Here is a 14,287-nt window from a genome sequence, read left to right on the forward strand (position 1 = left end):
TTTTACTTTTCATGCTTTGAATTTTTATCAGGATACCTTGGGATGTTGGTTTGTTAATATTTACGTGCTTATGTGTTGATTTTTATAAGGCGAGGCGTTCAGGAATCTCGGTCTACAACTGCATGTGACTCTCCTCCTGGACGATGACATCAATCATGTAATACTCCCCATTCATAAAGCTGTACAAAACCGATGGCCATCACCACTTCCATCGATGCCATAGTCAGTCTTTGCTCACTATACCAATATATTTGACTTCGATCCTCGGTGTCTGTCTATATCAAGCTCGTGTAGTACGTCATTTGTTTACTCTGCAGATCGCACTACGGAGTTTCCACCGACGAACCCCATTAATCCCGCGCGGATCCGGCTGTTGTAATTGGTGGTGGCAACATGGTGCCTTGCAGCCGCGATGCCTCAGGCAGCACATGCCAGCGTATCGCCTTTGAGCTCATTCAGCTGTCTGATCCTCCTTCACTCTTGCTTCTCTCCGCCTCTCCTGCTTGACATTGCTATATCCTATAAATGATGACTCCAGTCGAACTAGATGGCCTCACCATCACGCACTCCTCCAACAGAACAGGCACGCCTGATTTGCGTCTGATTCACTACAACGATGTGTACCACGTGGAGTACGCTTGACCCCTCACCGACAGCTTATCTCGACGATGACTGACCGTGTTCCAGAGCTGGTTCCGCTGAACCCGTTGGCGGTGTCTCCCGATTTCAATCTGTGGTCAACTACTATCGCTCTCACCCGCGGTTTACCGGACTTCCCGACGTCCTGACCTTCTTCTCCGGCGATGCCTTTAACCCCAGTCTCGAGAGCACAGTCACCAAAGGGCGACATATGGTACCGTTCCTAAACAAAGCAGGGACGGATGTAGCTTGTGTTGGGGTACGTGAACATTCACAAGGAGATTATCAAGACCAGGAATGTCGCTAACTCGCTGGCGTGTTGGACAGAATCACGATCTCGATTTCGGTGTCGCACAGTTTCGTCATTTGCGCAGCCAGTGCAGGTTTCCCTGGTTGCTTGCCAATGTTCTAGACCCGGCGCTGGGGCCAGACGTCTCGATCGCCAACTGCGAGAAGGTGGCCATGCTGACATCGTCGAACGGACTCAAGGTCGGCGTTATTGGGCTGGGAGAGCGGGAATGGTAGGTTATTGACATTGCATATGGCGTCGGCGGATGAATTGACAATCCTAAGGCTAGGAACCATCAACTCCCTCCCTCCGGACCTGATCTATAAATCCGCCTCGAAAACCGCGTTAGAGCTTGCCCCGAAACTGCGTCAACAGGGCGCGGATATTATCGTAGCCGTCACCCATCAACGAGAACCGAATGATTATAAACTGGCGCAGAACCTGCCCCCTGGCACGATAGATCTCATTTTAGGAGGGCATGATCATTTCTATGGACATGCGGTGATCAACAACACCCATATCTTGCGATCCGGCACCGACTTCAAACAGCTGAGCTATATCGAGGCGTGGCGCAAGACAGATGGATCGGGCTGGGACTTCGATATCGTCCGTCGCGATATAGTTCGAACGATCCCTGAAGATCCGGCCACCGTAGCCCTAGTCGGTCGGCTGACCTCGAGTCTCAAGGCGAAGTTGGAAAAACCGATTGGATACACTGTTCGTCCCCTTGACGGCCGCTTCTCCACGGTTCGTCAGAAAGAGTCCAATCTCGGCAACTTCGTCTGCGATCTGATGCGATTTTACTATGCCGCCGACTGCGCGATGATGGCCGGCGGGACCATCCGCGGTGACCAGATCTACCCACCCGGTGTGCTACGACTCAAGGATCTGCTAAACTGCTTCCCCTTCGAGGACCCGGTGGTTTTGCTCCGTATCAAGGGCTCCGCGCTTATGGGCGCTCTAGAAAACGGAGTGAGCCAGCTTCCCGCCCTCGAGGGCCGTTTCCCACAGGTATCCAACATCTCCTTTAGCTACAACCCGTCTGCGCCCCCGGGCTCGCGCCTCAACTGGGCCAAGGTAGGCGGAGAGTCGATCGAGTTCGATCGGAGCTACGTTCTGGCCACGAGGGGCTACATGGCGCGCGGAAAGGACGGGTTCACGTCCCTCCTCGTGCAGTCAGCTGGAGGCGACGTGGAAGAGATCGTCGACGAAGAGAACGGCGTGATGATCAGCACCATCCTCCGCCAGTACTTCCTCAGCCTCCGGATCCTGGGCAAGTGGCAACGCTGGAGCAAGAGTCTATCACGGCATTGGGCACAAGTCCACCAGAACCTCCACTGCGAGGGCTGGCTGAAACCCGCCTCCGCGCAACCCTCCCCGGTCGCCGAGAAGGTGCCCAGCTGGCCTTTGCCCTCGCGACCGAATTTGAAACGCACGAAGCACTATTACTACGGCCGGTTCGCCAAACTCGAAGCCAACGGGACTGCCAAGGGCCGCGAGGACGAGGAGGGCACAAGCATGGACTCGGACTCGGATTCGGACCCGGAGATCTTGACCTCCCCGCAACCGACCACGAACTACGTCACCCAGCCTGCCCGCTCCGCCGCCGAGGAAGAGCATCGGCTGCGGCTTGCGCGCCGGGCGGTCCGGAAATGGATGCGGGCCGCTGGCTTCGAGCCCACGACGCTCAACACGGCCGATGATGCTCAGGAGTTCACGCCGGCGTGGACCCCCGGCATTGCGCCCAGACTTGAGGGACGCATTGTTATCGAGAAGTAGGTAGTTACCGACCGGGTGGTCGCTGGATACCTGAGTTGCAGTTGGATTGGTTTGGGTGCTTTGTCTTCTTAGCTCTGCGAGCAATGACTACTTCTTATCTACGCACAATAGACTACGACTTACGATATATGAGCAATGGATGATATATACTTGGCATTTGGCACTCGTTCATTTATATCATATCTATTCCATCCCCCATTGCCCGTATTCATGTGCGATCATCACATGAGAACATGATACGTAGCAGCCACTGCTCAATGACTCGCAGTCTTACCCTTTTGCTTCGCCTTGAGCAGGTAATCCCCTCCCCTCCAGGCTTTGTAGACACCATACAACCCACTCACAGGCCAGAGGTTCCACACAATATCTCGGATAGATCCCCACCCCACTTGACCTTTACCATCCTCAGGCGCAAGTCTAACCCGAACCTTCTGATACAAATCCGGCAGATAAGACGCATGATATCTCTCCCTCAGCTGGTCGTATTTCCTCTTATCGTATAGAGACCAGAACTCATCTTCGGTGTAGTACGCATGCGCATATAACCACTTCTTTCCGCCCAGTTCGCGCACTTTGCCCTCCAGCCGGCGGTTCTGGGCGATGAACTCGGCGGTGTTGCTGTGGAAGGGAGACGGAGCCCACAGACCAAAGTTCATGAGGTACCCGTCGTCCTCTACACTGGTAGATGGTAGGGCTGCACTGTTTGAATCAGTACGTGACATCAGGCCCTCTGATTGCCGCAGAGGGCACAGCCAGATCGGGTATGCACCAAAGTTCTGTTTCTGGTCGAGCCAGTCAAGGAACTCGGTTGTCGCAGCGTATGGCACAGCCACATCTTGGATGATGTACCGCTCGGAGTGTCCGCTCTCGTGCAGAGCGTGGTACATCACCCGCGTATGCATGAAATAGTCCAGAATGTAGCGTGTGATGCGGTTGAATGGAACTAGGAAGTACGAATAGGCGTACCGAGCAACCCAGAACCCGCCCCGATCATAGCGAAAAAGGTAGTCTGTCAAGGGGATGTAGTCTGGTTTTCTTGAACATGAGTTGGCACGTTTTTGTGCATGAAGATAAAACCACGGATCCCGAGCACCGGTGAAACGTTGTGGTTTGACATTTGCGGGCAAAGCATCGGTCAGTCGTCCTGTACAAACGACAATCTGATCCCTGGCGAAGACGATCCCGTCGAGGTAATCGATCTGCGGATCCGCAGCCGCAGTGCGGAAGATGTCCATGGCTTGAGCCATGCACGACGAGGACTGGTACTTCAGCTCGACACAAGGTTTAGCCTGTTGACACTGTACCTCGAGCAATGTGACGACACCCAGAGTGCCGAATGCCGACGCAGCGCCCCAGAAGAGATCGGGATCCGTATTTTTCGACGCAATCCGTACTTCACCGTTCGGCAGGACTATCTCAATCCAATTTACAGTGGCATCAAAGAAGCCGTGCCGAAAAGAGCTGCTTTCGCCGGATGTCCCGGAAAATCCTCCCCCGACCGTGATACCTGGAAACTCCATCACGACGAGAGGGACCAGGCCAGCAGCCAGAGTGGCCTGGACAAGATGGTCCATGGGAACATTGGGTTCGACCAGCACGGTTTGAGCTTCGCAATCGGTGCGTATAACATGATTTAGATGTGCAGTGTTGATGGTGTTGTTGTGGTCATGCTGAGACTGCCGTGTGCTATTCGTCGAGCCATGATAGATGCGAAAAGGTTGTTGGCGACTGTGGAATTTTTTGACCTGACCTGCAATGGTCGCCACGGCCTTGTTGTGATCGTCCATGTTGTGATGCGTAGGGGCTTTGCAGGAATCGGCGGAGGGCGGGTTGTGACGTCGAGGAATACAACCTTGTCCTAGCCTGTACCCACACCAACTAGGCTACCGAATTACTCCGTAGTGGCTCGACTTAACACAGGGCAGGTCAGCAGCAGTCGCATTCCGCGGCCGATTGTTTCAAACAATGCAAGTTTCCTAAAATATAATGATCTTCGAATGCAGGCGCAACGCACATAGGATCATTTGACCCTTTCCACAGAGGCTATCACGTCGACCGCGCAACCTGTGCTCAGCGGCAATTCTCGCGGTGTTTCGGCTCGTTATTAGGTGTTTCTCGTAGCCATCCTTATCAAAGTATTATTGAACTCCAACTGGGCGCGCACCGGACAAGTTTACGACTCTTCCGCCACCACCGGCAGCAGCGGCAGCAGCGGCAGCAAACTGAGATGCCATCGCCGATGGGGGCTGCACCCATCCAGGCACACTATCATCTTCTCCTTCCCGTCCAGAGATGGTTTGCCAGACATTTGGAAAGCCAGTAGGCAAGGCACCACGAAGGCGTGCACCAGGAATCGCAAGCCGAGGATTCCTGTGCGTAAGGTATCCGCGCATGAGACCTTGAGTTAGGAGCGATGCAAGAATGGACTCGAGCTCGCGCATCATAGGTGTTGGCTTTTCGTGCCCTTGATCCAGACGGTGAGCGTACGGATCAAGCTCAAATTGACTGTAGTCTGCATCTATTTCGCCATCGATTAAGGCGCCCGCCGGATTGTCGTGCCATTGACCCAGAGCATCAAAGTAACCGTCCGGAGCAAGATAATCCCCGTACTTGGACTGCAAAGTAGCGGCAGACTCCAGCTCACCCCCGTCCACGCCACTCACTCCGGTAAAGTCGGGATCCAATATCTTGAAGATGATCTGTGACCCGGAGCTATTGCTACCAGCCTTTGCGTCCAGCGCCCTGCTGGGTTGTATAACTCCGATAGCTCCGAGAGATGCCTGAGTATGTTGCGATTGCAGCCATCGCACAGCGGTTTCCAGTTTGCTTAAGTAAAGATAGGGCGGTGGTCCGCGCTGGGATTGCCCTTGAGGGTCCCCATGGAAGCCAGCATGAATAAACACCTTACGTGCTAATGACCGCCATACTAGAATCTCGCATCGATTCCGCAAAGGAAGCAAGATGCCTCGCCTTGCATACCATTCAGTTGTTGGTGAGTCTACTGCCAGATGCTCTCGGAAGGCAATGTAATCCCCACGAACGATTAATTGGCAAATCGGGATGAACCGCTCAGCAAGTCCTTCGCATTCTGGTTTTTGCAAGAGTTGCAGTGAAGGGAAGCGGCCCATGATGATGTTGCATGGGATAAGGTACGTGAGAATCATGCGCTTCTGACTGACAGCCTGGCGGTGGCACTGGTCGTAGGCAGCTTGCAACGCGATCTGCGCAGGATAGAAGAGGTTGTTGGAGAACAAATATCGCCCGAGGTAGTAAAGATAAGTGACTCGCTGAGATGCCGGGAAGTATTTCAGAGGCGGTGACTGGGCACTAATGCTGGCGAACATTTGTTCCGCGTTTCGCAGCTTGCCGCACTGTATGATTGTTTCAGTTGATTCGTAATTCATAACGATGAACGGTATGGTGAGGATCAATGCATACCTGAAAGAGTAGTTTCAAGCACAGATTGGCCATAAGATAGATGCCCACTCGCTTGCCCTCAGGCTTTCCATGAATCCCTGGGGTGCCGCTACGATCCGTAAGGCACTTGATGAAGGCTTCACGGACAACGTTTGCAGACCGCTCCACAAGGGTGACTTTCTCGACACTCTCTTCCTGGTTCGAACTACCCTCCTGCCTCAACAAGTGTGCAATCAATTCTGGCCGACGGTCTAGACCCATTGCTAACTTTGCAAGGACTTTGGACAAGTAGAGGACGGTCGGCAGCACTATAACACCCATTTGACTGTCGCCGAGAGCGATGACGCACTGGCTGTTTGGTTCAGAGAGGTACGAATCAGTCATCGCGTTACAAAATTGGAAATATCGGTCAGGGCCCGAAAAATAGACGGCCGCGACTTACTTGAGAAGTCCCTTGAGCAGGTTATATGTCTCGAGGAGGTTGTCGACATTAACATCGCGAAGGAAGCTAAAATATAGCTTCATGAATGTAGAGAAAGCCGCCCACGAGCTAGCTCCTTTCGTACGTGGCACTACCCCTTCGCATCGTTGTAACAGGTTTGCTTCTTTTGGCGATCCGCTGGGATACTGTTGCCGCAGCTCATTCACCATCTGTCGGTACAGGTCAGGGAGAGGAGGTTCGATCTGCAAGAAATCCTGGAGCTTGACTCCATCGCGCTCTTTCACGAGATCGGTAATTCCTGCTAGGAAGCGATCCAACACAGGAGTGCCCTGGCCCGCCATCTTGGGTAGTCGCGCAGTCTGAGAAGCAGCAATCGGAGGAATAGTTTACGTCGGAAAGGTGGTGGGTAGTTTCGAGTTGTTGGCGGTCATGGGGAGCTCTGTGGTCGTACGAACTGTGAGGAGTAAATAATTATGGATAAGAGCAGTTCTCATTATACAGAGAATTAATTGAGATCGTAGGCAGCGCGAAGCATGTGGTTGGGCGTGTCTCCGTGGACACAGACGACAACCGCGAAAGAAGCGGAAGAAGCTCCGAATGTTAAGCTCTTTGTGGCGGGCGGAAGAGACGATAACTGACCGCCAACCGATGCCTTTTGTGGTTAGCTTTAGGTACTCTTTGTTTTGTGATACGACACCACCCCAAGGTTATCATCAACTGATACCTGCTACACCTATACAGATCCTAAATATCACCCTCCGCTCTTCGGAAAACTAGAAGGGGATAATTTAACTGGCTATATAGGGCGTGACGGCTACAGTAAACCCAAACAGCCTGGGTTACATCCATGATACGCTAAACTAGAAGGGCAGGTACAGATTAGAAAGTTCAAGGCTCCATCACACAATATACAATATACAATTCGTAACTTATACAATAACTTGTCATTGGGCTACAATAATCGCTGTACTCGGGAGCAGCAGTTCTAGTTACAGCGACGACTATCAGGCAGAGCGCAGAAGGATAGGTGACGGTCAAGTGTATATTGGACTTCAAGATCCACACTGATTCGTCCTCATGTCGCGCGTTTTTTCGCACCAATTCTTGCATTTTGAAGTGGTCTTCGTTCATAGTACTGCACATACCCCTATTACAAGGATGGCGATCAATTCAGCTTAAGATAGCGAACGTACGAGCCGATTATGGGCGTTTCAGAATCGAGCACAACATCTTGAAGACTACTCCGACATCCAAGGTCTCTCGTAGCTTCATCCGGGGGTATTAGTCGGGTTAGAGCATGTCACACAGTTGATACAGCTGTCGACACTGAAGCCAAACGAGAGCCACATCAGCGGCAATTGACAGGTGCAGAGAATACAAACGAGTATTTCGTCTGCTGCTGTTTGGAGAGGCACTTTTTTGGTTACGATGTTTACACTTTCGATCCGCTTTGGGAATGGTGCAGAGGTGTTGGAATACATCAATTCTATCCGTTTTGACAGAAATAACATTATTCCAAGGTACTCTGTAGCTAAGAAAAGAGGGTCAGATGATGTTTATCCTATATATTTTGTGCGCCTGAAAGGCTTTATTACATCAGTACGGAGAACCAATAAAGAAAGGTACCTTGAGGGAAGCTTAAACTACGGAGGATATGCTACCAATCACCTCCAGCGTTGGCGCTGGATCTTAGGAAATCACCCCTGGAGATCACAAAACCACTACCTTATCATCAAGCGTATGGCGCTACCAGGTTTGCTACCTTACAGAATGATTCTATAACCCACAGAGCGTTGGGTCTCGACCATTTACACAACCTGTTTAATCACATGTCTCCCTGGGCAAGAATTTTGAAATATAGGAATCTGATGCCTGCTCTTTCGAAGCGAGGCTCACCAAAGTCCTATTGCTTGCCATATTTCCAAAATTTCACCTCAGGACGTGCATTTCTGTAGTAAGAAATGAGCCTTGGGTCATTGAGCTGGGTGCTTGGGTGCTATGATGATATGAGTGATCTGGTGAATTGTGAACTCGTATAATAGCGAGTCGTCCGCTCTGCGCAGTGAGATAGATGGCCATTGTTTGCCTACCTCGGGTGAGTATCTTCGAAATGCTGTCAAACTTGAGAAAAATAACGCACCCATGCAATATCTTGCGAAATGATGATGCCGGCGTCGTAGGACGAGGACAATCACAGGGAAGCAGCAAACATTTCTTTCCCTCGTCCACTTTCACATGAATGTGGTCCACTCATCTACGTCATGCTTGACCACACCACCACCAACTTCAGAGCAGGCCAGGGCAGGACCTATCTCAGATACAGTTGAAAAGAAGCCTGATTCCCTGCTTATTTTCCTTCTTGTAAACAATTCTTTCAATATTACCTCTGCTTTTCATACTTTCTCTTATCTGAGGTTCCCCGTGCCATCGTTCACCTGGGCAATTAGGTATTGACCTTCGCTATAATTTGTCTGTCATACAGACAAGGTCGCGATTTTCCTTCTAGGGTTCAACTGAGTGTTCATCTTCTATGGCTCAATCAAAATCCAAGTCCACCGTTGTGGACTTTTTCACACATCCTTTCCTCATGGTATTCAGTCTATTCTATATGCTGTTCCAGAGTATCCTCATTTGGGTTTTCTCTCCTGCGCCTCCGCCTCCAGCATCAACTGCCAACGGTCTTCCTAAGAAAAGAGTGGCTGTCATTGGTGCCGGCTTGACTGGCGTATCGTCTGCGGCGCACTGCATTGGCCATGGATTCGATGTGCAATTATTTGAAGCCCGTCCCAAAGATAAAGGCCTCGGAGGAATCTGGAGTGTACGTTGTTCTCGCCATGGACTTGATTCGAAATCTACTAATGCAATCGCATTTAGCGCGTCAACTCTACCTCATCCCTGCAGGTTCATAGTATAATGTACCGATTCCATCCTTCAGTGAAATACACTACCGCCTATCCCTCGCAAAAGGAGATTCGCGAGCAGATCATTGACCTGTGGAAGCGCTACGGCCTCCAGAAGCGCACCGTTTTCGACACTCCAGTTACGTCTGTCAAACAGACAAAAGACGGAAAATGGATCATTAACGACAATGAGGAAGAGTATGGGCGCTTCGATGGCGTGATCGCATCTGTTGGCGTTTGCGGCGATCCAAAGATGCCCCCTCTTCCAGATCAAGACCGCTTCAAAGGCAAGATTTTCCATTCTACCGAGCTCGATGGGAAAGATGTCGAGGGCAAGAAGGTGCTCATCATTGGCGGTGGCGCCAGTGCCATTGAAGCGCTGGAATTTGCCGTCAAGTCCAAGGCGGGCGAGATTGACGTTCTGTCACGGTCCGATAAGTGGATTATCCCGCGCAACGTATTCGTGCAGTCGCTGCTAGCCTGCAACATCTTTGGGCAGGAAACATTCTTGTCATGGATTCCGGAATGGTTGCTACACAAGTTCTTCTATCGCGATCTCCAGGACATTGCTCCGTCAAGCGGTCTCTACACCGAAACTCCCATGGCCAACTCGGAGCTCTTTGACCAGATCCGCCAGGGTAAAGCACGCTGGCTACGCGGAGACATTGTCTCTCTTACGGAGGACGGTGTTATGTTCAATCATCGCTCACGAGAAGTCCCAAAAGGTGGTCCCGGACACGAGTCGGTTGTTCCCGGAGATGTGATCATTATGGCAACGGGCTTCAAGCGTCCATCGCTAAACTTCCTGCCAAACGATTGTTTCGAAGATCCATACGGCCCACCAAGCTGGTATCTCCAGGTCTTCCCTCCAAAGTATCCGAGCATCTGCGCCAACAACAGCACCTACATCAACGCCATCGGCACTGTGGGAAACATGCACATTGGTATCTACACGCGCTTCCTGCTTATGTTCCTGGTTGATCCTCTATCGCGGCCGACGGAAGGTCGGATGAAGACCTGGATCGACTTTACGCGCTTGATGAAACGGCTGGCTCCAACAGGCGCTTTTGATTTCTTCACTTACGCCGAATTGATCTATTGGTACATCTTCGTAATTCTTGTGAACCCGTTCCGCTGGAAGTGGGCGCCATTCGTGCTCTTTGGCATTGGCCGTACGCTTCCGCTGGAGGTTGTCAGGCAAGAAGAATCATTCCGACAACAGTTGAGGAAGCAGCATTAGAATTCTCTGTGAGGTTTGATGGCAACATCCAGCAAAGCATAGCTCTTGAACTGGATGTTGCCCTGGAAGATGCCCATCATGATGCATATGACCACGCTTTTTCTTTATTCTTGTCCAAAAATCTGTTTGATATTCACTGTAGACAGCACTTATAAAAAATTGCACTTACGTTTTCTATGTCAATCTCTTCCTCATTAATTCCTCAAGCTTGCGAGATAAATCAGTGTCGAAGCAGAGTTATGGAGCCTTAAAGGCGTAAATACCTTCGCAATATTTACTGAAGGCTAGTTAGTCTCACGTCCGACGAGTCGTGATTATCAGCTCCAAGGTTTGTTTACAATACACTCAAAACAGGCCATATTGTCCTAACTATAACCGGTTGCCCGCAAGTGCGATGCTCCCGGTCGATTACTCTTCGTCCCAAGGCATGCGAAGTGACTATTTCTTTCTACCAAACTTCATTCTTACTGGATTTATAGTAATTCGTAGTCCGAATAACATGGTTATCAACACCCTTGTCCTAACACGGAGTTCTACCCTATCTGAGCACATATAAGGACTTGCATTCAGTAGGACTTTTGCCTTAGCCAAAAGGGGACTCAGATTTACGGAACGTCTCTCGGTTTCGGATAGAATTGAAAGATGTATATGGAATCTGCAGAAGCTAGGCATATGCAAAGCTTGGAAGAAAAAGGAAACTCTAGTCCGTCGGAGTTTTCCGTAGCAGATCAGCTAGTGAGAAGGTAATCTTGACGACAAGCTGACTTTCTGAATAACATTGATGCTCACAAGTGGATCTGCGGGAGAGATCTCAAGGAGGTGACAACCAAACACAACACATCAGCCAAACTTGATGACCGCCTCATGCTCTCTTAATCTCTGGTATCTTTCTCTCAATGTTGTACACAAGGTTTCCCTTGCGCAACATCTTGTAGGGAATCACCCCTCTCTCCTCCAGCCACAGGATAGGATAGAAGACGGCAACACCAAGTATACAGAAGAGAGTCGCAAATGATTGAAAAGCAAGAACAAAGAGATGCCCTACATGGGGAACCACAAACTTGATGAATTCTGAGACTTGGTACAGATCTTCTTGCTTCGCGATGTAGTAGAGCGTATGACCCCCGTTCACCATAGAGGGCTTCTGGACTCCAGAATCCGTGGTGAGGTTGATGACCGTGGTCAGTTTGACTGGGGAGACGTGGAATGGGACCACCCATATTGAAAATATCTGTGATAGGGTAATATAGAGGGTGAGACGGCTTTCATCATAGGCTGTAGACTGTTAACTAGCGCCCGGGAAAATTAGTCACTGAGCTATGAGCACTTGCCTATTGAATGAATCTGGTGCTCAATTCGAGGCGACATGATCTTGTACCATTGGAAGATCTTGATGATAGGCCAACGGCTGCCATCATAACTCGGAACCCGGCAGAATGGATGTACAAAGGCTGCTGATGGTGTGAAGTATTTCTCTATTGTTTCCTGCTGAACTGACGGTGGTGACTCTATCAGCAGCTTGATAACAGTCGATATCTCTGACACTGCATTGTCACATTAGATCAGATTGGCCACAATTATAGGATTTGGGCGCTAACCTGGGTTTTCCATCTTCCTAATCTTCCTTCAAAGTATGACGTTGCCTCTTGAAGTTGAAAAGCAACTGAGCAGAAAGTAAATAGCGATGGGCTTCTGGTTAATTAACTTGTCCCTGTTCCAGAGGCCGAAATGGCGATGATGTCATCCGCTTTCCGACGCATGTGAAAAATGCAATTTGGACATGGTGTGACATTTCAGCATGTGTTTATCATTGCCATATCTGATCTACATAATCATGCGTAGAGATCATTGAATGACTTTGACCAATGCTTAGAGCTGGAAAAGAGATTGACGTAGTCATAAAAGATGCTTTGATTAGAATTCGCACCGACGGCAAATTATATAATCGATCAACTTTTGATGGTATCGTCGGTATGCCAGTCGCCTCACATATAAACAAAAACTCCAGAACCATATCCATAATGCCGAAATATGTACATCTAACCTAAGCCCGTTTCCAGCTCTCAACCTTCTTCCGACGCTTCTCAAAGATCTGACCCACTGCCACGCCATCACTGCGTGGTCCATCGTCATTAAGCTTTCGCTTCCGACTCCTCTCCAGCGCGCTGCCGCTTCCTTTGTCTCTACGCGTGAGCTTTGCGATCCGGTCTGCACCCTCGGTAAGACCTCTCCATTCTTCACCACCAAACGTGCTCTCCTTGCCCGGACCGCGTCGCTTGGCTTTCTCCTTCTTGCTCTCCTTGGCCAATCGCACGAAGTTTGTTTCTTCATATGCAGCACGTTCGGCCTCGCGCTCTCTTTCCTTCCTGGTCTTCGAATGTCTTCCTCCTTGGACAATCGTACTACCGATGCTGGGCTCTGCCATGGGGGCGGCTGACATTTCAGCGCTGACAAACTCGTCAATGACATTTGATCTGCGTGGACGGCGGTCCCGCTGCTCTTTGCGTTCGGTTGTGGGAAGTGCAGTTGGCATGATTCTCGGAGGTCGATAGATTCCGTCCCCTGACACTGTCTTGTCTGACTTCTCTTCTGTCTGAGCCCCCGACTTTATTCCCTTCGCGAAGACAGAAATATTCGGACGGTAAGCCATCTCATCAATGTCCTCCTCCTCTTCGTCTTCTCCTTCACTATCGCTCTCACTGTCACCGGAGCTCTCTTCTGAGCCGGATTCGTTGTTGCTACCAGATTTCGCATTCTTTGTCTTGCTCTTTGTCGTGGCCGGGGCACCGCGCTCGGCTCTGTCGGCGTCCTCTGCAGCCTTGATGACTTTGTCAACCTGGTACTTCAGTCGACCCTCCAGAGGCCGAACGCCTCGGTCCAAATACACGCGGAGCTCGGTAAGTTTTTTGACGATTTCTTCGCGCAGTGACGAGCTTCCATTATCGACATCGTTGTTCTCATCTGCCTTTGACTCCGAAGAGGCTACCTCTCTCAACTGAAAAATGGCAAGGAAAACAAGGTTCTGTAGGTAAGATAGTAATAGGTCACTTTTGGTGTCAAGAAGCGATATGCCATCGTGGGGAGGTTCGATGGAGACGTCGGTTGGCGATTCTCGTTTTGATTTCGGAAGGGACGACCCGGCGCTCGACAAACAGCTGGTGAGGTTTTCCAGCAACGTAGAAATATTCTCTAGGCCCGAAGGCTCAGTTTGAGCCGCCACTGCCGCCATTGTGAAGTGGATGGTTATATAACCTGCGTCTTTCTCTGGAGTGCGGTAAAAGATCTTGAGGGAAATTTTTCGATCACCAGAATCTTATCGGCACGTGATGATTAGCCAGTTGTTTGGGAACCTGACAGCTATCACGTGTGCCAAGACTGCGGATTAGCTGGCCCTGTGAGCCCCAGGTAACCAAAGCCCGTAACCACTGCTTCTTATTCTCCAGCTTCCCCAAGAATTGTAATCTTTTCAGTCTATTGGCCCCATCTATTGCCAACTCTCCGATACATGATCTTCTGAGTAGGGTCTCGTCTTCACGGTGCGCAAGTTGTTCGATCTATGGTTCAATCCGAGTACTTTATGA

At 50.4% G+C, this 14,287-nt stretch overlaps 5 protein-coding genes across 5 annotated transcripts; 2 read left to right on the plus strand and 3 right to left on the minus strand.

Moving 5' to 3' along the window:
- Nucleotides 1-528: 528 nt before the first annotated feature.
- Aud_003962 (putative 5'-nucleotidase) lies at nt 529-2,707 on the plus strand (the record flags this gene model as incomplete). Its single annotated transcript, XM_043288909.1, has 4 exons — nt 529-632; nt 688-898; nt 967-1,160; nt 1,213-2,707. 4 exons carry the CDS (start codon nt 529-531, stop codon nt 2,705-2,707), a joined length of 2,004 nt encoding a protein of 667 aa, XP_043144844.1.
- Nucleotides 2,708-2,961: 254 nt separating this feature from the next.
- On the minus strand, nt 2,962-4,494 carry Aud_003963 (FAD-binding oxidoreductase; the record flags this gene model as incomplete). Its single annotated transcript, XM_043288910.1, has 1 exon — nt 2,962-4,494. The coding sequence occupies one exon, from the start codon at nt 4,492-4,494 to the stop codon at nt 2,962-2,964; it is 1,533 nt and encodes a 510-aa protein (XP_043144845.1).
- Nucleotides 4,495-4,845: 351 nt separating this feature from the next.
- Nucleotides 4,846-6,907, minus strand: Aud_003964 (uncharacterized protein; the record flags this gene model as incomplete). Its single annotated transcript, XM_043288911.1, has 3 exons — nt 4,846-6,078; nt 6,146-6,476; nt 6,567-6,907. 3 exons carry the CDS (start codon nt 6,905-6,907, stop codon nt 4,846-4,848), a joined length of 1,905 nt encoding a protein of 634 aa, XP_043144846.1.
- Nucleotides 6,908-9,096: 2,189 nt separating this feature from the next.
- Aud_003965 (flavin-containing monooxygenase) lies at nt 9,097-10,706 on the plus strand (the record flags this gene model as incomplete). Its single annotated transcript, XM_043288912.1, has 2 exons — nt 9,097-9,384; nt 9,441-10,706. The coding sequence occupies 2 exons, from the start codon at nt 9,097-9,099 to the stop codon at nt 10,704-10,706; spliced, it is 1,554 nt and encodes a 517-aa protein (XP_043144847.1).
- Nucleotides 10,707-12,750: 2,044 nt separating this feature from the next.
- Nucleotides 12,751-13,935, minus strand: lcp5 (small subunit rRNA maturation protein LCP5; the record flags this gene model as incomplete). Its single annotated transcript, XM_043288913.1, has 1 exon — nt 12,751-13,935. One exon carries the CDS (start codon nt 13,933-13,935, stop codon nt 12,751-12,753), a length of 1,185 nt encoding a protein of 394 aa, XP_043144848.1.
- Nucleotides 13,936-14,287: the final 352 nt, after the last annotated feature.

Source organism: Aspergillus udagawae (assembly GCF_001078395.1).
Source record: "Aspergillus udagawae IFM 46973 DNA, scaffold_3, whole genome shotgun sequence".
NCBI lineage: Eukaryota > Fungi > Ascomycota > Eurotiomycetes > Eurotiales > Aspergillaceae > Aspergillus > Aspergillus udagawae.